This window comes from Lepus europaeus, chromosome 22 (assembly GCF_033115175.1).
Source record: "Lepus europaeus isolate LE1 chromosome 22, mLepTim1.pri, whole genome shotgun sequence".
Lineage (NCBI taxonomy): Eukaryota > Metazoa > Chordata > Mammalia > Lagomorpha > Leporidae > Lepus > Lepus europaeus.
The window spans coordinates 4,360,095-4,383,246 of record NC_084848.1 but is presented as its reverse complement, the minus strand read 5'-3'; the positions used below and the strand labels follow the sequence as shown (position 1 = coordinate 4,383,246).

Sequence of the window (23,152 nt, the reverse complement as noted above, 5' to 3'; positions counted from 1 at the left end):
CCCTGGCCCCCCTCCACCTCTGTACAGCCACCCAGGCCATGCTCTGCCTGCTGGGGGAGAAGGGGCCCCTCCTGGGCCTGCTTCGTGCCCTCTGCCCCGCTGCTGGCTCTGGGTAGGGGCACCCAGCAGGCGCCCATCACATCGCCCCCTGCTGGACGCTGCAGGATGGGCAGACTTTTCTGCCCCTGGCAGTGGCTCTCTCTGGCTTACATCAGGCAGACCCACGGGGTCCAGCTTCCGTCAGGTGCACCAGGGATGCCTCCTGCTGTCCCCCTAGCCAGGGACTTGTGGGCTCTTTCTGCTGCTGCCGGCCTCAGAGTCGCCTCGCTGTCCCCTGTGGGCTTCTCAGCCTCTGCACCAGCAATTCTGACTTCTGCTCTGTTTCAAGTACTTAGAGGGCCAGAGCTGTGGGGAGGGGTAAAGCCACCGCCTGCAGTCCCGGCATCCTGCATGGGCACTGTCAAGTCCCGGCTGCTCCACTTCTGATCCAGCTCTCTGCCAATGCCCCTGGGAAAAACAGCAGAAGACAGCGCAAGTGTTTGGGCCCCTGCACCCATGTGGAAGACCCGGAAGGTGGTCCTGGCTCCTGGCTCCAGATCGGCGCAGCTCCAGCCATTGTGGTCACTTGGGGAGTGAACCAGTGGATGGAGGATCTCTCTCTCTCTCTCTCTCTCTCTCTCTGCCTCTGTAACTCTGCCTTTCAAATAAATACATACCTCTTAAAAAAAAAAAGTATACTTCAAGCTGTTCAGGCGTATTGTGGAGACCCCGACTTCCACACTGCAGCCGGTCAGCCCGAGCCACCAGTCTCCAAACGCTCACAGCCCTGCAGGGTGTAGTCCACCCCCAGCCCTGCCAGGCAGCCGGCACGAAGGCTTCACCTGTGAGCTGGGGCCGGGAAGACCAGGGAGGAGGTGGCCGGACAGAGAAGGCAGGCCGGCGTACTAGGCCGGAGCAGGCTCCGGTGTCCACTTAGGAACATGCGGGTGTTTCAGGAGACGCACGATTCTGGCGAGAATGGGTCTGGTCCTGCGGGGGGGCACCAGGGGCTGGGGGCTGGGCGGCCAGAAGCCGACCTCAGGAGGTAGCCCCATCACGGCCGCCTAAGCAGGAACTGGAGGAGGAGGCCCCTGGGTCCCAGGCTGTAGGATAATCTGCTGGCCCAGGGCGGGGGTGAGGGAGGAGGCCTGGGTGGGGGCCTTGACCCCGCACTTCTGTTTCTAGCCTTGCGGGGAAAGTCCCTGAACCCCGCCGGCCCGGGGGAGGTGGAGCTGGAACCCGGGCCCTGGGGCTCCTGGGCGTCCCGGCTGAACAGCGCCCCGGGGGAGGAAGCCTGGTCCCAGGCGGGGCTTCCAGGCGGCCACGGCCATTGTGTTTGGAAAGGCTCCGAGCCCGGACGGCGGCCACAGGGCTGGCGCGCCGCCTCCTCCTGCGCTCCGGCCGCGGCGACCCGGAGCCGAGGGGATCTCCGGCAGCCGACGGCCCCCGAGTCGAGGCCCCGCGGGGAGCTGCCGCCCCCTCGCCGGCGCCGCGAGTGCCCCGGGCCGGTACCGGCGGGCAGGAGGCGGGCGCTCGGGTCGCGGCCGGCGCTCCCGGGGGCCGCGCGGGGCCGGGCCGGGCCGGCATGGCGGGGCGGCGGGCCGGGGCCGGGGCGCTGCTGGCGCTGCGGGCGCTGCTGGCTCTCCGGGCGCTCCCGGCCGCCGCGCACCCGCAGTGCCTGGACTTCAGGCCGCCCTTCCGGCCGCCGCAGCCGCTGCGCTTCTGCGCGCAGTACTCGGCCTTCGGCTGCTGCGCGCCCGAGCACGACGCGGCCCTGGCCCGGCGCTTCGGGGCCCTGGCGGCGCGCGTGGACGCCGCCCTGTGGGCCGCGTGCGCCGGCTACGCGCTCGACCTGCTGTGCCAGGTGAGCGGGCGCGCGGCGGCCGGCGGCCCCGGGGGCGGGATGCGGAGGGTGGGGATCGAGAGCGGGCAGCGGACTCCCAGAGGGCGCGGTGCGGCTCGGGGCGGGGGCGCCGGCATCCTTTGCTTTGTGGCTTGAGCTGTCTCAGGGGCTCAGTGCCCCCTCCTGACAAGTGATGGCATCCCTCCCTTCTCCGGGACTGGGGGCTTCTCCGGCCCGGGATCCCCTGGAGTCGCCCCCAGGGCCCCACCCCCAGTAGCCCTGGGCACCAGGGTGGGACGTTTGCCTACCTCCTGCCTCCTCCGGGCCGCGGGGGGGCCCTGCCAAGGCGTGGGTTTGTCCAGGGGGCTGGGCCAGGGGTGCTGCTCCCTGAGAGTCTAGGGCGCGCTTCTCCCCGGCTCTGCCGTGTCGGTGCTCAGAGCCTGGGCGCCCCAGGGATGGCGCCCTCAGCGCACAGGAGGTTCCCTGAGGGCCATCCCCTGGGTGACACCCCTGGGTCCCCCATCTGCCATCTGAGGTGGAGCTTTGCCCTCACCACCCTGTGCCATAGCTGTTTGCCTTTCTTCCGCAGCGGTCAATGTCAAGTGCCTGACCACAACCAGGTGGGCACAAGCTGCCGGACAGAAAGCAGAAATGTGGGCTGGGCACAGCAGCCGGCAGTGAGAGGCCTGGGGAGGAGGCCCAGGGTTCACAGCAGGGGGCAGTGCCGGCAGGGAGGGGGCAGATGGGCTCTGGCCCCTTCAGGCTGAGAGACCCTGCCTGGGTGGTCACTGGTGCAGGTAACTTCCATTGTCTTCAGTGTCGGGCCACCTTAGGGGCCTGGGTTGCCATGCGGGTGAAATGACCGATCCAGGGACCCGGTAGATGTTTGCTGTTGCATTTCTGTGGTGCGGGCTGACCCAGAGAGAGGCAGCCCTGGCCCCATGGTCCCAAGCCCAGCCATGGGGACTCGGAGCCCCATTGTTGCTCCACAGGCATCCGGTGGAGCAGGTGCTGGCAGGATGGGGAGGGGGCTTTGGGGGTGGGGGCTGCTCCAGGGGGCAGGTTGCTCACCTTGCAGACAGTGCCACCTCTGTCCACACTTCTCAGCATGGCCAGAATGGTCCTGCCCAGAATCTGCCTCCCTCGCCAGCCAAGGGCACAGGGCCGGGAGGCTCCTTGGGACCACGGCGTCTGGTCCCCGCCCCAGCACAGAGCTGGGCACACACAGCCACCCCACATTTGTTCACTGAGCTCTTACAAGCACGACGGGCAAGCGAGGAAGGCAGGGTGGGGGATGAAGAAGATGGGGGTGGTCCTGATGCCCCACCCCGGTCCCAACCCCTGCACCGGGCAGGAAGTGCTTCTTTCCTAGGGAGTGGTCCCAGGACAGCCTGGCTGGGGGGTCCAGCGGGGCAGTGGCCGCGAGCACCTCGGCCCGGGCGTCTCGGGCAGTGACTCATGTCTGGAGCGAGCCTGCAGAGGGCGGCTGAGGCTGGGCCATGGTTTCCCTGACGGGGCCTTGCGGCGAGCCCTGGCAGGAGGACCCGGCCCTGTGCCAGCATCTCCTGATTCCCACCCAGGGAGGGCCCAGGGGCCTTACTTACAGGTTTGCATTGGGGACACCACTGAGGCCTGCACGTGGATGGCCTGGGGGTGGCCCCTTCCTGGGCTGTGTCCTGGGGAGGGGAGGGGCCAGCTGTGGCACGTGGCCTCCCCACCGTGGCTGGTGTGGCTCTTCCACGTAACCAACTTGCCCTGAAGTCCCCAGAGCACAGTCTCTGCTGGGCCTGTGACACGTGTGTTCCACAGGCTCCTGTACTCGGCGGACGCCCTCGGAGCCAGGAGCTGGCCCTGTGTTGGGGGCTGGCCCCAGAGGCCGTTGGCAGGTTGCAAGCCCAGCCTCAGAGGCCCCCTTGTGCAGCTCAGGAGACGATACATAGCTGCTTACCAGAATGTGCAGGGGACTCCTTGGGGGTTTCCAAACATGATGGGAACATGGGGGAAAAGATAAGTCAGGGAGGGCTTCCTGGAGGAAGTTGCTTCTCAATGGCTCATTGGTACTTGAACATTTACGGAACAGACACAGGTCTTATCTTAATTTTTCCTCCCAACAACTCTGGGAGGTTGGAGTTCCCATCTCCTTTCACAGATGGTAGAAGCACAGACAGGTTGAGGAGCTGGCCCAGTGTCACCCAGCGAACATGGGCTCCGACTCCCAAGTCTTTTTGACCACTCTGCCACGCGCTCCCTGGAAGTGGTTCTGTGTGGGGCACGGGGGTGCCCGCCCCGAGGCTCCACACTCTGGGGTCGACAGATGTGTGGAGAGATAATTAAGCTCCAGCTAAGCCGAGCAGCTGGCTCACCCTACCAGCCACAGAACACATCTGTGTTGTGTCTGAGATGTGGAGAGAGTGAGGAGACGCGGAAGACCTGAGTCAGGCCTTGCATCACCATGGGAGTGTGCGGGGTGGGGTGGGGGGGCGGGAGGGACGCCCTGTCCCGAGACTCAGCTTCCCGCGGGTGGGTGGTGACGGGAGGGCCCTCTGTGAGTCAGGACCACAGGTCATGGTGTCAGCGCCTGTCCCTGTGCTGAATGACCCAGGGAACTGGACGGTGTGAGGCTGGCTCCTTCTTCCCCACGGGTTTTTCTTTTTTTAGATTTATTTATTTGAAAGGCAGAGTTACAGAGAGAGAAGGAGAGACACAGAGAGAGAGAGGTCTTCCATCTGCCAGCTCACTCCCCAAATGGCTGCAATGGCCAGGGTGAAGCCAGGAGCCAGGAGCTTCATTCAGGTCTCCCACGTGGGTGCAGGGGCCCAAGCATTTGGGCCATCTTTCGCTGCTCTCCAGCCATTAGCAAGGAGCAGGATGGGAAGTGGAGCAGCCGGGACCCGAACCATCGCAGTGTAGGATGCTGGCAGTGCAGGCCGTGGCTTACCCGGCTTCGCCACAGCACTGGCCCCTCCCCACAGGCCTTCTGCCACCTCCCCCCTGGAAGTCCACGAGGCCTCATTGTCAGCGCTCTGTCCTGCCGAGAGCCACCACTGCAGCCAGCTGGCGTCACTCCTGCTCTGGGCACCACGTTTGCAGGGTGTGAGTCAGGGTGCAGAGGCCATGAGAGAGGGGCCGACGGACCCAGGGGCGCGAGGCGTGGCACCTGAGGTCCGCGGCCTGGCTCTGCGCTGGGCTCGGGGAGTGCAGGGCTCGCAGACTGCCTTCTCTGAGTCCGTCTGCCTCTTCTGCTCCCAGGACACGCCCCGTGTACCCGGCGAACACTCGTCTGGAGGGGGCCCCGTGTGGGCGTAGGAGGCCTGGGCTCAGCCCTAGTGCAGCCAGCTCGGGGCACGGGGCCCTCGTTTAGCCTCAGGTCCTCATCTATAAGTCGCTGTGACAGCCCCTCCCCCACCGTGGAGGAGCAGCCCCCGAGGCCTCCGGGGCCCAGAGCTGAGTCCGAGCAGCCTGGTGAGCTCAGACCCAGGAGAAGTGGTTACAGCCCTGCAGGCCAGGTGCTGAGGCACAGGGAGACCCTCACAGAGCCTGGCCACTGAGGCTTCTTCGTGGTTGGGGGCACTGCCACTGGGGTAGATGGTTAGGAACCGGCCATGGTGTCGGCACACCTGGCTCAGACCCCTGGCTCACGCACTCTGTGGCTTCCTTGCCTTGGCTCATCTGTATAATGGGCCGAGACCTCACTTGCTTCCAGCGGCTGCCCCCGGGGAGGAAGTGCAGATTCTCAGTGTGCCCAGCAGGGTGCTGACCCTCAGTCTGCCAGATGCCTGGGACCTGCTGGTGCTTATGACTCTGTTTCCCCATCCCCGGGCTACTACTTTGGGATGTGGAGAGTTCGTCCTGCCAGAGAACAGAGGGAAGGGTGTGTCTGCAGAGGGAACAGCAGGTGCTGAGGCTCAGAGGTTTGCCCCGGGAGCCACTCCCAGCGCTTCATCCGTGGGCACTGAGTGGAGCCACAGCATCTTCCACACAGAAGCCCCTGGGGGAAGGCGTGCTGCTGGGCCATGCGCCGTGCAGTTAGAGCTTGGCAGGGGGACAAAGGGTCCAAGGACCAGGGTCTGAAGAGGCTCCAGGGGTCATGGGGAGGGGTACGGGCAAGGCCATCCCTGGCACAGGGTCACAGCCAGGCTCCCCCCACATCGTCAGCCAGGCTGCGTGGGCCCCGAGCCCCGGCTGCCCTGTCGCTAGCACTCTCCTGTGCCCTGCTGCTACAGGGAGGCGCACCTGCCCCTGAAGGGCGGGTGTGGAGTCGCCGGGGGTGACCTCGCTCAGCACCTGCGAGTTTAGGCTCTGGGACACAGCAGTGAGTGCCCGAGGCAGGCAGAAATCCCCGCCCTGCTGGGATTCATGTCCTGGGGAAGGCAGGCAGAGAGCTTGACCTTGAGTGTCCTGCTTTGCAAGCAAAGTCAGAAGGAGGTGGGCCGAGGGAGTGATGGGAAGACCAGGGAGGCCTGAGGAGGGGGCTGGCGAGCAGAGCCAAGGAGAAGCAGTGGCTGGCCCCGGCAACAAGTGCCTCCTACCCTTCCGGCATACAGTCGGTGCCCAAGAGCCGCTGGTGGTGAAAGCGCATACAGTCAGTGCCTGAGAGCCCGGTGGTGGTGAGAGCCCGCACAGTCGGTGCCCGAGAGCCCGGTGGTGGTGAGAGCCCGCACAGTCGGTGCCCGAGAGCCCGGTGGTGGTGAGAGCCCGCACAGTCGGTGCCCGAGAGCCCGGTGGTGGTGAGAGCCCGCACAGTCGGTGCCCGAGAGCCCGGTGGTGGTGAGAGCCCGCACAGTCGGTGCCCGAGAGCCCGGTGGTGGTGAGAGCCCGCACAGTCGGTGCCCGAGAGCCCGGTGGTGGTGAGAGCCCGCACAGTCGGTGCCCGGGAGCCCGGTGGTGGTGAGAGCCCGCACAGTCGGTGCCCGAGAGCCTGGTGGTGGTGAGAGCCCGTACAGTCGGTGCCCAGGAGCCTGGTGGTCAGAACCCATACAGTCGGTGCCCGAGAGCCTGGTGGTCAGAGCCCGCACAGTCGGTGCCCGAGAGCCTGGTGGTGAGAGCCCGTACAGTCGGTGCCCGAGAGGCTGGTGGTGAGAGCCCGCACAGTCACCCTGGTGGTGAGAGCCTGGGTTATTTACAGCCGCGGAAGCCTTAAGACCAGGGCCAGAACAAAGCGAGCGCACGGCGGCGAAGGGTCGCTGCTATGGCTGAGACCACTGAGGCCCACAGAGGGCTCTGGCCGCAGACTGAGGCTGGGAGAGGCTAGCCTGAGGTCGCCCGGCTGGCTGGCTGGCTGGCTGGCGTACACGCAGCAGCTGAGCCACGCTTGTCTCTGCAGGAATGCTCGCCCTACGCGGCTCACCTGTACGACGCCGAGGACCCGTCCACGCCGCTGCGGACGCTGCCGGGGCTCTGCCAGGACTACTGCCTGGACATGTGGCACACCTGCCGGGGCCTCTTCCGCCACCTGTCGCCTGACCGCGAGCTCTGGGCGCTGGAGGGCAACCAGGCCAAGTTCTGCCGCTACCTGTCCCTGGACGACGTGGACTACTGCTTCCCGCGCCTGCTGGTCAACCAGAACCTCAACTCCAACCTGGGCCGCGTGGTGGCCGACGCCCGGGGCTGCCTGCAGCTCTGCCTGGAGGAGGTGGCCAACGGGCTGCGCAACCCCGTGGCCATGGTGCACGCAGGGGACGGCAGCCACCGCTTCTTCGTGGCCGAGCAGGTGGGGCTGGTGTGGGCCTACCTGCCGGACGGCACGCGCCTCGAGAAGCCCTTTCTAAACGTCAGCCGGGCGGTGCTCACCTCGCCCTGGGAGGGGGACGAGCGGGGCTTCCTGGGCCTCGCCTTCCATCCCCGCTTCCGGCTCACGGGCAAGCTCTATGTCTACTACTCGGTGGGCGTGGACTTCCACGAATGGATCCGAATCAGCGAGTTCCGGATCTCCGAGGACGATGAGAACGCCGTGGACCACAGCTCCGAGAGGTGATTCCCGGGCAGGCGAGGTCAGGGAGGCGGGGCTGAGACTGGGCGGGGGTCACAGGTTTGCCACCACTTCCTGTCCTGTTGGTCAGTAGTGTGAGTGTCCACTAGCCCTGTGGGGGACCAGGGACGCATTGGGGACGGTTTTGCAAAATGGGCATCCCACAGGGTGGCGTTGAAACCCCTCTGCCCGGTCCCCAGGGCCTGGGTTCCTCCACCAGCTGCCGTTGTTTATAATCGGGGGTGGGGGAGAGAGAGGGAGAGGGCTTCCATCCACTGGTTCCGTTTCCAAATGCCTGCAACGGCTGGGATTGGACTGGGACCAAAGCCAGGAGCTGGGAGCACAGTGCAGGTCTCCCACGTGGGTGGCAGGAACCCCGTGACTTGAGCCATCACTGCTGTTCCCAGGGTCTGCGCTAGCAGCAAGCTGGGGTCAGGAGCCGGGGCGGGCCTGGATCCCAGGCGCTCTGACGTAGGCTGTGTCGGATGCGGGCGACTTGAGCGCTGGGCTAAATGCCCACCCCCGGTGCGTTTTATTTGATTCTCAGAAAACCCGGTGAGGTTGGAAGTGGCCCGTTATGTCACACAGATGGGAAGCGACAAAGCGAACCATAGTCTGTCGCCCAAGCCCACCAACTGCCCCCTCCCCCGCTCCGCCTCCTTTGGCCCAAACACACCGCTCTTGGGCCTCACGTGGGCTTGTCCCACCTAGGTCCTTCTGGCTCTGCCTCCTGCCCCCGGGGTTTCCCCGTTCCCGTGCTCTGTGTATGATTCACGCCAGAAGCAGAGAGAGGGAGACGGGGAGAAGTACCATCTCCGTCTCTTCTCCCATCCGGTCTTCTGCCAGCGCCGTCGGCAGGATGCAGCTAGGGGCCAAGGAGCACAGGAAATGTAGTCGGCAGGAGTCACAGAGAGGCAGAGGCACAGAGAGAGGTCTTCCATCCGCTGGTTCACTCCCCAAATGGCCACAACGGCCAGAGCTGCGCCGATCTGAAGCCAGGAGCCAGGAGCTGCTTCTGGGTCTCCCATGCAGGTGCAGGGGTCCAAGGACTTGGGCCATTTTCCACTGCTTTCCCAGGACGTAGCAGGGAGCTGGATCAGAAGTGGAGCAGGCAACTGAAACCAGCGCCCATATGGGATGCCGGCAGCGTGGGTGGAGGCTTTACCCGCTATGCCACAGCACCGGTCCCGAGAGAGGGGAGGTTTTATGCTGGGAACTTGTTTTGTGTTTTTGGCTTCATGTACTTCCAGCTGAGATTATTACAGATTGGTCTGCCTTTAGGATAATCCTGGAGATTGAGGAACCAGCCTCGAACCACAACGGAGGTCAGCTGCTCTTCGGGGACGATGGGTACCTCTACATCTTCACCGGAGATGGCGGGATGGCCGGCGACCCCTTTGGAAAGTTCGGAAATGCCCAAAACAAGTATGTCCGGCTTTGGGTTGGCTGCCAGCTTGGTGTACCTGTGCCTAGGGCTTCCGGCCATTCTGCAAGGGGAGCTTCTTCCTGTGGGGCAGTGGGAGGGCCTTCGGGTCCCAGCTCAACCTGGGGACCCCATCAGTTAGAGCGGAACACAAATAATCTCCCTGGGGAGACTGGTCGTGAGGCATCGGGGCAGTCACGGTTGCTGGTCAGGCCCAGAGGCCCCTCGTCACAGCTGGGAAGTGGCACCAGCAGGCCTCTGGCAGGAAGGGGTTCTCTCCAAGATCAACCCAGGCCTGCGGGAGCCAGCGGGAGGGAAGGGGCGCTCCCTGGACCGGTGGGAGCGAGCTGGTTGGAGCAGGGTCATGTGGTCAGCAGGATGATCCAGATGTTGATCGGTAACTTGCTCTCATTTGCATACTTCCTGCCCAGAGCGCAGGCCTGCCCTCATTCCCCTGCACACGCACACACACACACAGAGCCCTGTGACCATAAACAAGGACATTTGGGACTCTCAAGTCAGCCTCCTCCGTTGCCCTCGCCAAAATGACAAACGCTTCCTCAGCCCAGCAAATAAAAATAGCGCGTGTGATGGTGATTACAGTAATTAAAGCGCTCACCATTTGTGCCTTGTGCTCACACATGTGCCAGCGTAAGAGTCAGCCCGGCTTGCTCATGTTTGGGATGTGTTTGGGGAGGAAGTTGAGAAAATAGAAATTACGGGTTTGTGGATAATTGGGCAGAACTCCAAAACATTATTTTGCTGTTCTGAGTTCTGCCGAGCGGCGTGTGGGCCCCGGGTGTGATCTGTAGCGCGGCGCGCAGCAGCCTGGATCCCAGGGAGAGCTCACAGGGAAGCCAGCGGGCCAGCAGGAAGGGATTAAGCACAAGACATCTGTACTGGGTGGGAGCGTTTTAGCGCCACGAGAGAGGATGCTTGCTCCGTGTCTCTGCTGATACGGGAAACACTTGCGTGCTCGTGTGGTGTGACGGTGCCCCGTGGTGTCCGTAGGCTGGGGGGAGGAGACCTGAGGAGGGAAATCGATGCTTTTTTTAAAAGTGCTTAAAGTTGATTTGAAAAGCAGAGTGACGGAAAGAGAGGCAGAGAGACAAAGAGACCTTCCATACTCTTGTTCACTCCCTAACCGCCTGTGACAGCCAGGGCTGGGCCAGGCCAAAGCCAGGAGCCAGGACCTCCACGCAGGTCTCCCACGTGGGTGGCAGGGACCCAGATTCCTTGAGCCATCACCGCTGCCTCCTAGGTGAATTAACAGGAAGCTGCACCAGAAGTGGAGCTGGGGCTGGATCCTAGGCATTCCGATAGGGGATGCGGGCATCCCGAGCTCGGGCCTAATCCACTGGCACACCACGCCTGCCCCAGGAGTGATGTGCTTAACAGATGTGTCCAGAACCACAGCTGGGGGCAGAGTTGTGGCGCTGCAGGTTAAGCTGCCGCCTGCAACACCAACATCCCAGATCAGTGCCAGTTCAAGCCCCAGCTGCTCCACTTCTGATCCAGCTCCCTGCTAAGGTGCCTGGGAAAGCAGCCAAAGATGGCACCACCCACATGGGAGACCTGGATGGGGTTCCAGGCTCCTGGCTCCAGCCATCTGGGGAGTGAGCCGGTGGATGGAAGATTTCTCTCTCTCTCTCTCTGCAACCTTGACTTTCAAATAAATAAATCTTTAAAAAAACAAAAAAGAACCACAGATGGAAAGGGCATGTCCTCTCCGTAGTATCTTCAAGCACAGTATGGATTTTTGTCATGTGACCAATGGAACCAAAAGCAATTCACCCCCTCCCCCACCTCTGCCAGCTGCCTGGAGGCAGGGGATGGGCCCTGGCTCTCTCCCCCAACTCCTAGCCTTCACCTGCACTCACCTGTCCCTGGGCACCTACTGTGTGCCAGGCCTCGAGCCGGATACTGGAGGAACAGGCATACGAGTCCAATTTTTAGTGGGATTTTCGCTCCGCAGGACAGCCCTGTACACACGCAGGACCGAGCAGCCCCCCCCCTTTACTCTGAACCCCGGGGATGCCCCCCTGGCGTTGTGGGAAGGAGCTGCCCGGCTGGACCCTACCATCTACCTCCACGATGGCACCTGGGCACCTTGTGCGACCTGAGCTCGCGGCCCTGGCCGTGAGGTGGGGGTCGCCATAGTTCCCGCCTTCCTGGAAGGTTCGGCCAGAGCTTGGGGCAGGGCCTGGCACCCCGTCATAAACGCTGAATGAGCTGCGGTTACCCAGCTGTAAGGGACGCGGGCCTCTGGGGCCAGAGCCAAGGCTGGCCTGCACCTGCCCGCGCCCGCCCCGCGGGGCCCGTGCTCTCACAGCGACCGCAGCGGCGCCCTGTCCCGTCCACCGCAGGTCGGCGCTGCTGGGCAAGGTGCTGCGCATCGACGTGGACCGCAACGAGCGCGGCCCGCTCTACCGCATCCCGCCTGACAACCCGTTCGTGGGCGACCCCGCCGCGCGGCCCGAGGTCTACGCCCTGGGCGTGCGCAACATGTGGCGCTGCTCCTTCGACCGCGGCGACCCGGCGTCGGGCGCGGGCCGCGGGCGCCTCTTCTGCGGCGACGTGGGCCAGAACAAGTTCGAGGAGGTGGACCTGGTGGAGCGCGGCCGCAACTACGGCTGGCGCGCGCGCGAGGGCTTCGAGTGCTACGACCGCAAGCTGTGCGCCAACGCCTCGCTCGGTGACCGCCCGCGCCCCCGCGCCCCCGACCCCGAGTCTGCGCCCACACCACGGGCTGCGCGCCGCTCTCCGTCCGGCCTCACCTGCGCCCCCACGCGGAACCTCCCCACACCCGGGGCGCCCCTCGGGGTGACCCCACGCGCCCTTGTTCCCAGGACGCGGGGCCGGCCGGTTCCCCGCTGGCCCCGGGGAGCTGAAGCAGCCCCGGGCTCACCCCGTGTCTCTCGCCCGCACAGACGACGTGTTGCCCATCTTCGCCTACCCGCACAAGCTGGGCAAGTCCGTCACGGGGGGCTACGTGTACCGCGGCTGCGAGTACCCCAACCTGAACGGCCTCTACATTTTTGGTGATTTCATGAGCGGGTAAGTGGCAGACAGGGGTGGGGGAGCTTCACCCCCCAGCTGCGGCTGCTGGCTCCCCAGGACTGTGGTAGAAAGAAGGGAGTGTGGACGCAGGTATATGCACAGGTGCGGCTGAGTGGGCCTCTTCCAGGGAGGAAGTAGCAGACAGGCCCCCACCTGCCTTGTCTGGCTGCCTGGGGCGCCCCACGGTGTCGGCACAGCTTGTGACCTAAGTGCAGGTGCCCTCTCCCGGGACCCCCGGGCTCTGGGCCCAGTGTCTTTTTTGATGGCAGGGACAGAGCTGGGACCAGAGGACAGGACTGGTCACCGTACCAGCTGCAGACCCAGAGCCCTACCCACCCTGAGGCATCCAGGACCACAGGGAGCGTGGTGCCAGTCCCCTGGCACAGACTGGGAAACTGAGGCCAGAGAAGGCAGTGGCCCCTGCACGGCCATGCTGCTGGCAAGAGGGCGTGCTGGCCAGGCCTGACCACTGTGGCCTGTGAAGGCTCACTGATTCCAGGGCCCTGGAGGGGTGGGAGGGGGAGTCACCCCTCCTGCAATGGAATTTCGAGGAGAAATCAAACCTGTCTCTTGAACTTGCAGTGAGCCAGGCTGTGTCCTAAGGGGTGCTCTGGCCGCACGGTGTGGAGGAGGAAGCTGAGATGGGGGCACAGGGCAAGCTGGTGGCCTGGCACCCGCTTTAAAGAGCAGGCTCAGGCCTTGGCCTGGATCCGAGCGAGTCCCAGCCCCACCTGGCCAGGGGACCTTGTGCTGCACTGTCTCACCTGTAAAGTGGGACCGGTGGTCCCCACGTCTGAGCCGGTCCCCACCCACCAGCCCTGCTGTTGCTCGGTGGGTGGCTGCTCCTCACTCTCCCCACCCCAGCCTCTCTGCAGGAAGGCAGCTGAATGGGGCGGGGGCGGGGGGGGGGGGGGAGTCCAGGGAGGAAATGAGGGAGCCTGGGGCGGCAGGGAATCCAACCTCTCAGGAGTGTTCAGAAGGTCTGCACACTGGGTGCAGAGCTGTGCCCGGCTCTGCCCCTTCCATGGGCTGTCCTCCGGCCCTCGGCCTCTAGATGAAGCCTCTCTTCTTATGCCTGCTGGGTCAGGCTTTGGGCCAGGGCCAAGGCCACAGAAGTCAGGAGCACTTTGTACCTGAGTCGAGGGACAGACTCATGCGCCACCTACTGCTGTTTCTTAGCCTGTGCGCAGTGCTGGGAGCCCAGCGTGGGGCAGTCAGAGGAGGAACTGAGCTTGGCCTGGCAGCATTGGCCTGTGATTGACAAGCAAGATTAGCATATCCTGCAGCTATCCCAGCTCCAGTGGAGGATGTGCCAACTGCTGGGCACCAACCGTGGTGGGTTCTTTTACTGAAGCCAGGTCTGGAAAGTTCCATTCCTGCCAGTCAGGGGGCTGAGTGGTGCTGAGGGGCAGGAGTCAGGCTGGCCGTGTGCACCCCGTGTGTCTCTGGTTGGTCACCGGCAGAGACGGCGCTCAGAGGCAGCCTGGTGGGTGGACAGGCCTTGCCATCATGCAGGGCCCCACGCCTGGAGGTGTTCACACTTGGCTTAATGCTCATCTGAACCCATCTTGAAATTCTCAATATTTTTGGAACAAGGGCCCTTGTGCCCTGGACCCTGCAAAGTGAGTGTGGTCTCTGGGGCACGGAGGAGTGGGTGGATGGAAAGATGGACAGTGAGGTTGGTGGGGGCGCCCCCTGCGCACCATGCCCATGGACCCCACAGCTCCTGCTCCTTTGCAGACGTCTGATGTCCCTGCGAGAGAATGAGGGGACAGGCCAGTGGCAGTACAGTGAGATCTGCATGGGTCGTGGCCAGACCTGCGCCTTCCCCGGCCTCATCAACAACTACTACCCACACATCATCTCCTTCGCCGAGGACGAGGCCGGTGAGCTCCCTGGAGACCTGTCCATCACGGCTGGCCCCTCCCCCAGACGCCAGAGGAGGCAGCGTCCAGGGCCTGAAATGACTTCTTCACTGGGGAGGGAGGCGTTGGGTGGGCTCCCCTCCCCCGCCCCTCTGAGCCTCTGCTTCCTCACTTGCCTCTCCTCCCGGCCGCTCCCTGGGCAGGGGTCTGGACAAGAGGGATGACCTGACCAAGGGTCTCCCGCAGTCAGTGGAAATGCAGGCGGGTGGGGGAAGTCCTCCCCAGAGACCTCCACCGGCCGGCCCGGGGTTCCTGTTTGGTCACAGTCCTGGGTCCTTTCCAGTGCAGGGTGGGGGTGGGGGAGGGCCACGCAGGCCAGATCCGGCTCCAGCCTCCTGCCTTTGTCTCAGTCCTGGGATTGTTCCCGACAAAAGCAGGGGGCCCCAGGCAGGCCCCGTGGATGCTTGGCAGGGTTACTAGGCAACCCCCCAGCGGGGGAGGGGGCCGCTTGGAAGGGCTGTGGCTGGGAAGCCTTTGTGGAGCCGACCCCCTTCAGAATCTGAAATCCCCAAGGAGCAGCCCAGCCCCCACTGCCACCCCAGCCGGCTGGGCCCTTGAATGCCCTTTCTTGTGGTCAGCAGGGGGCTAATGTGTTTGGAAGCAGAGGTGCTGGTCCCCCACTGACCCAGAGCCTGGAAGGGAGCTGCAGCTCCCCCGCCTGGGGAGAGCACTGGGGTCCCTCCCAAACCAGCTTCTCCCAGCGCCGGCGCCCGCCACCCTAGCTGATCCCTGCAGACTGCCAGACCAGGGCCTCGCTGCCCCGTGGGCTCTGTGCGTGCGGGGTGGGGTGGGGTGCGGGGGCAGCCTTCCCTGCACTTGCACAGCACTGGGGGTCATGACCCCCAGCAGACTGGGGCTGGAAGGGGCCTGGATCTGCCTGGTCCCACCCTAGCACTTCACAGGCAGGAAACCGAGGCTGGCTGCTTGTGCCCAGTTAGGGCCTTGTACCCAGGCTGGCCCCGGGGGGCTGTCCAGAGCAGCACCTGAAGTTGGCTGGCTGGACGGAGGTGGCAGACAAGGGCATTTGGGGTTGAGCGAGTGGCCGTGCCGGGAGTCCCAGGTCTCTCCCAGCGCTGGCCCCTGTCTTTCCGACTAACAGTTGGGAATCACGAAGCCCACTTCCTGGCGGGGTAGGAAGAGGGCGGGGAGAGAGCAGGGAGGACCAGCCTTCGCCCAGTGCTTCTGGGCACCAACGCTTTCCCCACAGCCCTGAGCAGGGGAGAAATGGGTTACACAGGCCTGCGGGGATGCCCTGGGGTTAGCACTAGAGACACCCCCCCCCCCCATGCCTGGGAGGTGCCGGCCGCTCCGTGGGGACAGGCCCTGGCCTCACAGCCTGGGCAGCGCTGGCTCCATTTGGTGGCAAAGACAACAGCCATCACTGATGGGGCCACACTGTGAAAGGCCCCGTGGGGTGCGTCCATTGTAAAGATGAGGCAGTTGAGGCTCGGAGAGCCTCCAGGAAGCCATCCACAGTGAAGCCAGTCACCCACATTTGTGCCCAGGGGAGCGTGGCCTCGGCTCTGAGACCCAGGCAGAGGCCAGGCCTGGGGGGCTGGGTCACCAGGCAGAGCGACCCATGGCCGGGCAAGGGTGCTGAGAGGCCCCTGGATGGCGTGGGTGCCTCGGGCAGCCCCAGTCTCTGGGCCTGCTCAGTGCCTTACCTGGTGGCTTCCTGAGGCTGGCATGCGCCTGGGAACCTGAGGGAGCTGGGGCAGGCAGGGGCAGCTGGGACCGTCCTCCAAGCAGCCTTCTCACTGTCGCCTGCTCGTTGTTCAAAGGGGAGTTGTACTTCATGTCGACCGGCGTGCCCAGTGCCACAGCCGCCCGGGGGGTCATCTACAAAGTCATCGACCCCTCCAGGTGAGTCCCTGCACTGGACACCGACCCAGCTGCTACCACTGCCAGGAGCACGCCCCTCCCTTGCCGCGTCTCCTCCCTGCCACAGCCCAAGGTGGAGATCATTAATAGCCCCATATTTCAGATGTGAGCACTGAGGCCCAGAGAGGAGAGAGCTCACCAAGCTGGTACCACTGGTGAGGGGTGAATTCAAACCCATGTCAGCCTGCCTTAAAGGGCAGTATTCTGCAGAAGATCCCACGGGGCCATGATCATGGCCTTGACCCAGCAGTCTCGTCTGGCCCACTCCCCTACATCTTTCCTTCTTCTGGTGTGCCCCTTACTCCTTACTACTGGGGGGACCCATCCCCTGCACCCCTGGACCCTGGCTTGCCTCTGAGATGCCTCCCGGACCCCTGACCCCCTCGTGTCCCCTCCCGATGTGACCACTACTCACTGGAGCACAGGGGCCCCTCAGATCCTCCCTGGCTCCCTTGCCTCCGTCAGGTGCAAGGCCTCTAAGCAGCAGTGTCGGGTTAAGGGCCAGGCTGTGTTCTGACTCCTTCCACGCATGGCTCATTGATTCTCAGGGGCCCATTTTCCAGAAGTGAACATGGGTCATAAGATATCAAGTAAGGGGCGGGGCCCCTGTGAGGACCAGAGCCAGAACTAGGTCCAGCCAGGGTCTCCAGGCCTGCCCTGCCCTCCTGGACTGTGTGGTGCTGCCCAGGGTGCCTTAGGCCTGGCCTTCTCCCAGCCCCTCCCCCCACCCATTTCCATCAGGCCCCTGCTGGGCCCCTTTGGGCACTCAGGCCACTCTGAGCCACTCCACTGTCCCCGCTGGTCTGGGAGACCCTTCACCTCTGGAATGGCCCAGGGCAGAGCCCTGCACATGCGTCCCCCCGGGAGTCTCCCAGCTTCCCCAGCAGTCTGTGCTTGGGGGCTCACACCTTGTGCTCAGCCCCGGAGGGAGCCCGAGCGGCTGCTCAGGTTTGGCATCCTGGGTGGGTCCCCGATGTGTCGTTTCCCCAGCCTGTGGGACACATGAGGGCAGGAAGACCCCCGAAACCCCTGTTGGGCTGTTTTTAAATTGGAGAACAGCTTTAGATTCACGGCAAAGTCACCAGGTGGCGGCCCGTTGCCCACACGCCCTTGGCCTCCCTCAACCAGCGTGCCCTCGCGCTGGCTTCTTACCCATCCCAGTCCCTCTGTTGCCAGGAACTGCGCTTGGAGCTTTGCTTTTAACCAAGCCCTCGCCCACGTATCTCGGGATTTGTCTAGTGGGTCCTTACTGTCCCTTTTCTCTTCCAGGGTCTCCTCCTGGCCCCCTGGGACAGGTCGTCATCCTGTCTTTAGCTTCCTCTGCTCTCTCTCTGGGACAGCTCCGGCTTTCCTTGTTCACCACACTTTTTTTTTTTTTTTTAAGATTTATTTATCTGAGAGGCAGAGTTACAGACAGAGAGAGGGGGAGAGAGGGAGGGGGAGAGAGAGAGAGAGAGAGGACTTCCATCTGCTGGTTCACTCTCTAAATGGCCACAATAGCTAGAGCTGGGCTGATCTGAAGCCAGGAGCCAGGAGCTGCTTCCGGGTCTCCCACGTGGGTGCAGGGTCCCAAGGACTTGTGCCATCCTACACTGCCTTCCCAGGCCATTGCCAAGAGCTGGATGGGAAGTGGAGCAGCTGGAATATGAACCGGTGTCCATTTGGGATGCCAGCCCCACAGGTGGAGGCTTAGCCTTCTAGGTCCCAGCGCTGGCCCCGCACTTTTATTTTTTACAAAAAGAAAGACGCGTCTACTGACGTGGTTTTAACAAGAGAGGTGTGAGCTCTTCGTCCTGCCGCCCCCGTGGCCTGGCGTCCCCAGGGTCCCACCTGTCTTCATGTGTGTGGAGCCAGGGTGCACACAGGAACTTGGTCTTAGCGCCTTTGTCCTGGTTTTGTGTAAACCCTTCCACGTTGCCGCGTCACCCTCAGAAGGGTCACTTTGGCTGGCTGTGTGGATCCCGCTGAGTCACGCTCCCCCAGTGGTCTTGCCCGTCCTGTGGAATTTGAGGTGATCTCCAGTTCTAACCAGACCGCTCTCTGCAGAGAGCCCTGCTGTCTGAGCCTCGTGTTCACACCCACTCTGGCCTCTCATGCACCTGCTCCTGGCTCCTTGCCTTTCTGCTCTCTCCCTGCTCTGTCCGCGTATTGTCTGGGCGTTGTGGGGGAGCCGAGATCTATTGAATCCTGCCCCAGGCCCTGTGGCCAGCAGGAGCCAGGAGTGGGCGTCGGCTCCCTCGCTGCCTCCTCTTCTCCCACTCCTCGTTCTTCTCTTTTGGAAGGAAAACACACCCTTCCATCCACACGTGCGGCACAGAGGCCTCACTGCACAGAGGGGGCAGGCCCCGCCCACGCATAACCGCCTGGACACTTTTTGGGGTGACTCCTACGCTTTGCTCAGCGAAGGTTTTCTCTGCAATTTCCTTAGAGAACAGCCCCCTGCCTGGTCTGTGTGGGTGTGATGTGGGGGTCAGAGCCAGCAAAACCCAGCCCTTCCTCCGGCTCTGGGCAGCGCGGGCGCCTGGCTGGGCTCCTTCGGCCGCCGTCCCTCCTGGTTCGTCCCCTTCTGCCAGCCCGGCTTGGAGGCCCCCGCGTGTCATGTGGCTGCGTCCCACCTCGTGCTGACGGAGCCCCATTGAAGTGTGGGCCCATCGGGGCAGTCCCAGAACAGGGCCGGTCTCATTCAAAGAGTCACAGATCCACAGCCAAAAACTAATTAAAATGGGATTCCATTCCTTCCTTGTGCGTCGCAAAGATGTCAGAGCAGACCCAATTCACAGCCTGGCAACGGTTCTCAGCCTCCTTCCCTTGGGACCTCTGGGCCCCGGAGCCCGCAGCTCTGTCCCCAGCCCCCACTTCAGCCTGGAGCTTGACTGAACCGTTCCCTGGTTCCTCCAGCCATGAGGGCCGCTCTGATTCTGCATTGCCAGCCAAGCAGGAGCAGAGAGCAGGCAGAGAGCCTCCTGCGAGGCCGTGGAACCAGGCTGCAGCCTCGGGAGGAGAGAGACCGCACAGCACGGCCGGAGGACAGCGCTGTCCACGCAGCAGCTGCCCGGGCTCCTGTCCTGGGTTGGGCTCCTAGAACCCTGGGGGTGTGGAGTGCTCCAGGTCATGCTGCAGGCCCCACAGCAGGTGCTCAGTAAATGGCCACCTGTTTCTTCCTGTCTGCACCTGCCTGGCCTTCCCCCTCCCCGCCTCGCTGCTGGGGGAGGGAACATATGCAAGGTGGGCTCCCAGCCTGGCACTCATGACTTCCTGTGTGTCTTTGGCAGGCGGGCGCCACCTGGCAAGTGCCAGATCCAACCTGCCCAGGTGAAAGTGAGGAGCCGCCTCATCCCCTTTGTGCCCAAGGAGAGTAAGTGCCCGCCCAGGGGAGCCCTGTGGGGGAGGGGAGCCCCGCACCTGGCCCTTGAGGTCTGCACCAAGCCTGGCTCTCGTTAGACACTCGGTTCCAGTGGGAAGAGCTTTAACTGGTAGTGGATCTTATTTTAACTGGCCTCAATTCCTTTTTCTTTTCTTTTTTTAAAGATTTATTTATTTGAAAGGCAGAGTTAACAGAGAGAGGAGGAGGAGGAGAGAGAAAGAGAGAGAGAGGGAGCAAGCGATAGATCTTCCACCTGCTGGTCACTCCTGACTGGGCCAGTCCAAAGTTAGGAGGCAGGAGCTCCATCCTGGTCTCCCATGTGGGTGCAGGGGCTCAAGCATTTGTACCAGCTTCTGCTGATTTCCCAGGCACATTAGCAGGGAGCTGGATAGGAAGTGGAGCAGCTGGGACTCGAATCAGCACCCATGTGGGATGCCAGCATCACAGGTAGTGACTTGACCCCTGGTACCACAGTGCAGGCCCCTTGGCTTCAACTCCTTACACCAGGTGCCGGGGATGGGGCTGTAGGGCTCAGAGGGAACACTGCAAGGCAAGGAATGCCTGGTGCTAGGAGGGGTCTTCCTGGCCTTCTGGGGAAACCTCTGGGTGAGGACGAGGGAGAGGGCAGAGTTGCTAGGGGGTGGCCCTTGGGCTGGGCCCTCCAGAAGGGTCTACCATTTTGCCAAAAGCACAGTGAGGAGGGAGGCAAGGGTGGACAAGCAAAGGCTGGGAGACTGAAGGGTCAGGTGAGGCCACAGGGACTGCTCGTGGGGTCTGGGGCCAGGGCTCGGTGGAAGGGGCTGCGCCTCTGGGCCCAAGCGAGGCAGGATCAAAGACCCGTGTTGCCCTAGCTTCTAAGGGGAGCAGGAACTCGCTCTCTCCAGCCATCGAGTATACGGCCATGACCTGGGCTCCCAACTGAGCCTGGGCCTGTCTTCTGGGGTTGTTACGTGCGGCCTCCCAATGGAAAACGTTGGCAACTAGTTCAGCATTCTAAAAACCCAGCCTGTGGGCCAAGTGTGCTCTGCAAGACAGCTGGCTGGCTGTGTCTGGAGGAGGCTCCGGGCAGCTGGTGTTGGGGTGCAGGGCCCTGAGGAGGGGTGCCCGGGGCACAGGGAGGCTGGGGGAGGGACGAGCTCAGGGTCTCTGGAGCTGGTTCTAGCTGCCGCCGGCTTCTGGCTTGATGAGTGTTTCATTCACTCATTGAGCAGTTTCTGGCCCTGGCGTTTGTTCCCGGAGCCAAAGCCAGACCAGGCCCTGTCCTGGAAGGGACAGAGAAGTCATTTAGTGCCCAGGCCTGGTGACAGAACTGTGTGCTGGGTCCCATGGGAAGGCACCAAGAGCAGTGTGAGACTGGGGCTGGGGTCTGGATTCCTGCAGACTGGAGGGGGGGTTGCACTCGGGGAGCAGCGAGGCAGCCCGGGAGCTTGAGGGGCTTTTCTATGGGAGGAGTGGGGCCAGGATGCCCTGCCCATGTCATGGTGCCCCCCAGCCTTGTCCTGCACTTGGCCTTGTACGGAGAGGCCCTTTCTGCACTCAGGACTTTGCAAAATGGGACTAGTCCGGGTGGATCAGGGGTTAAAGGGATTTGGCCTGGGGGTGCTGAGTAGCCTGGGGATGCAGTGGCCCCACCCCCACCTGGAGCTGTCCCACCTCACACTGCACCTGCCTGGAGTGGGGCTGGACACAGCACGGTGTCTTCTGTAGGCTGGGGTTTATCTTCCAACTGAGGCCAACCTGCACCCTGCCTGTCCCAACATCCTGCAGGGACAAGGGGAATGACCCCCGGTCAGCTCCCCAGCACCTGTGGTGGGGCAGGGCAGGGGGCTTGATCAGTGTGGGCCATGCCATGCACCCAGCAAGCTCACACTCAGCCCACTGTGACAGCAGGCGGGGCCAGCAGCCTTGGGAGACTGGAGGAGAGGGTCACCCAGACAAGCAGTCCCAGGAGGGTTGGGTTCCGTCTTGCCTGTCCCTGACTGCTTTAGACCCCGGTCCCATCTGGGAAATACAGCACCCTCACCCCTAAAACCAAGGACTGGAAGCAGAGAGGCCTCCCTGGCTCTTAGATGCCTCCTGGTCCGGGTCTTCTCTCCTCTGTCTGGGCACTCCCGGGAGGGCACGGCTCGCGGAGACCCCACAGCAGACTGGCACAAGGCAGCTGGCAGCGAGGGCTCCTGCACTATGGAAGAAGTGCCTGAGACCCGGCTCGAGGCTGGTGCCCCAAGAGGCACCCCAGGGAGCTCAGAGTCCAGCAAAGGGCAGACGGAGGGCATCTCTCCTGGGCTGCCTTCTTTGCAGGGTGCCCGAGCTGGAGGGCGGGCTGGGCTGGGGCGGCTGGGAGCCCCCTGACCCTGTGCTCTTTCTCTCCACAGAGTTCATCTGGACCACGGAGAGCACCCCGCGCCCCACGTTGCGCCCCACGGCACACACGTCCACCAAGGCGCCGCGCCGCAGCCGCCCTACGGCTGCCCCGCCCGCGCCCACCCGGCGGCCTGCCAGGCCCACTCGGCGTCCAGGGGGCCGGAGGGGCGGTGGGCGGCGGCGGGGGCGGCCGAGCACGGCGGTCCCGGAGCCCTCGAACGGCGCGGTGCGCCTAGTGCGGCCTGCAGGCCTTGCCCCTGGGCGCGGGCGCGTGGAGGTGTTCGTGGGCGGCCGCTGGGGGACGGTGTGCGACGACGCATGGGACGCCAAGGCGGCCGCCGTGGTGTGTCGCCAGCTGGGCTTTGCGCACGCCGTGCGCGCCGCCAAGCGTGCAGAGTTCGGCGAGGGCCGCGCCCTGCCCATCTTGCTGGATGACGTGCGCTGCACGGGCAGTGAGCGCAACCTGCTGGAGTGCGCGCACGCCAGCGTGGGCACGCACAACTGCGGTCACGAGGAGGACGCGGGCGTCGAGTGCAGCCGCCAGGACCCCGACCTGTAAGCCCGCCTCCGCCGCCCCCCAGCGCGCGTGTGTCCAGTGCGTGCGCACCAGCCTGGGGTCGGGGCGGCTGTGGCTGAGGAGGTGGCCATCTGTGATGCTGTCCAGCGGACCCGCGTGAGGTGTGTGTGGTGCGCGTGTGTCCTCCGTGTGTCCCTGCCCCCAGGCGTCCTCCTGCGGTTGTGACGCCGGGTGTGCGTTGTGGTGCGCGTGGCCTGTGACTGTGGTGCGTGGGTGAGAAGGGCTCTTTTTTTACTTGCAAGTGTTGCAAACAACGCAGCAGTGCAATCTGGCCGTGGCACCCCGAGGAAAAAGGACGGCCACCCTCCGAGGGCAGAAATGGCTCATGGCTGCCTTAATACAGCGACAGGCCCAGGGAGGGGACCAACCTGCTCAGCCCCAGGCTGGAGTGGGAGGTGCCAGACCGGCTGGGAGGGACGTGGCCTGAGGATCAGGGTCCAGAGAGCACGGGGCAGTGAGAGGCTCGCCAGCCTGACACACCCTGGGTGGTCCCTACATGGCGGCCTGGGAGGAAGGCGGCCCCTATGCTGGAGAAGCCTCCTGCTGACATCCGACCTTGTCCTGGTCCCCAGCCCATGTGGGTGCCCCGGGGAGGGTGCTGAGCCTCCTCCAGCTCCAAGGCCTGACTCCTGCTGGCAGGCAGAAGCCACTGGACCTCCAGGACCCCATCTGTCACCTCCACCCCCATCCCGGCTCTGTGAGATCCCA

At 63.8% G+C, this 23,152-nt stretch overlaps 1 protein-coding gene across 1 annotated transcript; it reads left to right on the top strand.

Annotated features, from left to right (window-relative positions):
• Nucleotides 1-1,624: 1,624 nt before the first annotated feature.
• Nucleotides 1,625-22,426, top strand: HHIPL1 (HHIP like 1). Its single transcript, XM_062181331.1, has 9 exons — nt 1,625-1,903; nt 7,206-7,852; nt 9,132-9,275; nt 11,640-11,968; nt 12,204-12,330; nt 14,074-14,219; nt 16,040-16,121; nt 19,412-19,494; nt 21,879-22,426. The coding sequence occupies exons 1-9, from the start codon at nt 1,625-1,627 to the stop codon at nt 22,424-22,426; spliced, it is 2,385 nt and encodes a 794-aa protein (XP_062037315.1).
• The last annotated feature ends 726 nt before the right edge of the window (nt 22,427-23,152 follow it).

What these genes read in the sequence shown, in the direction of transcription:
- HHIPL1 (XM_062181331.1), top strand. Translation starts at nt 1,625, where the DNA reads ATGGCGGGGCGGCGGGCCGGGGCCGGGGCGCTGCTGGCGCTGCGGGCG. An exon ending in TTCGGAAATGCCCAAAACAA is followed by an intron (nt 9,276 to 11,639) that starts GTATGTCCGGCT and finishes CGTCCACCGCAG; the next exon opens with GTCGGCGCTGCTGGGCAAGG. An exon ending in TTTGGTGATTTCATGAGCGG is followed by an intron (nt 12,331 to 14,073) that starts GTAAGTGGCAGA and finishes GCTCCTTTGCAG; the next exon opens with ACGTCTGATGTCCCTGCGAG.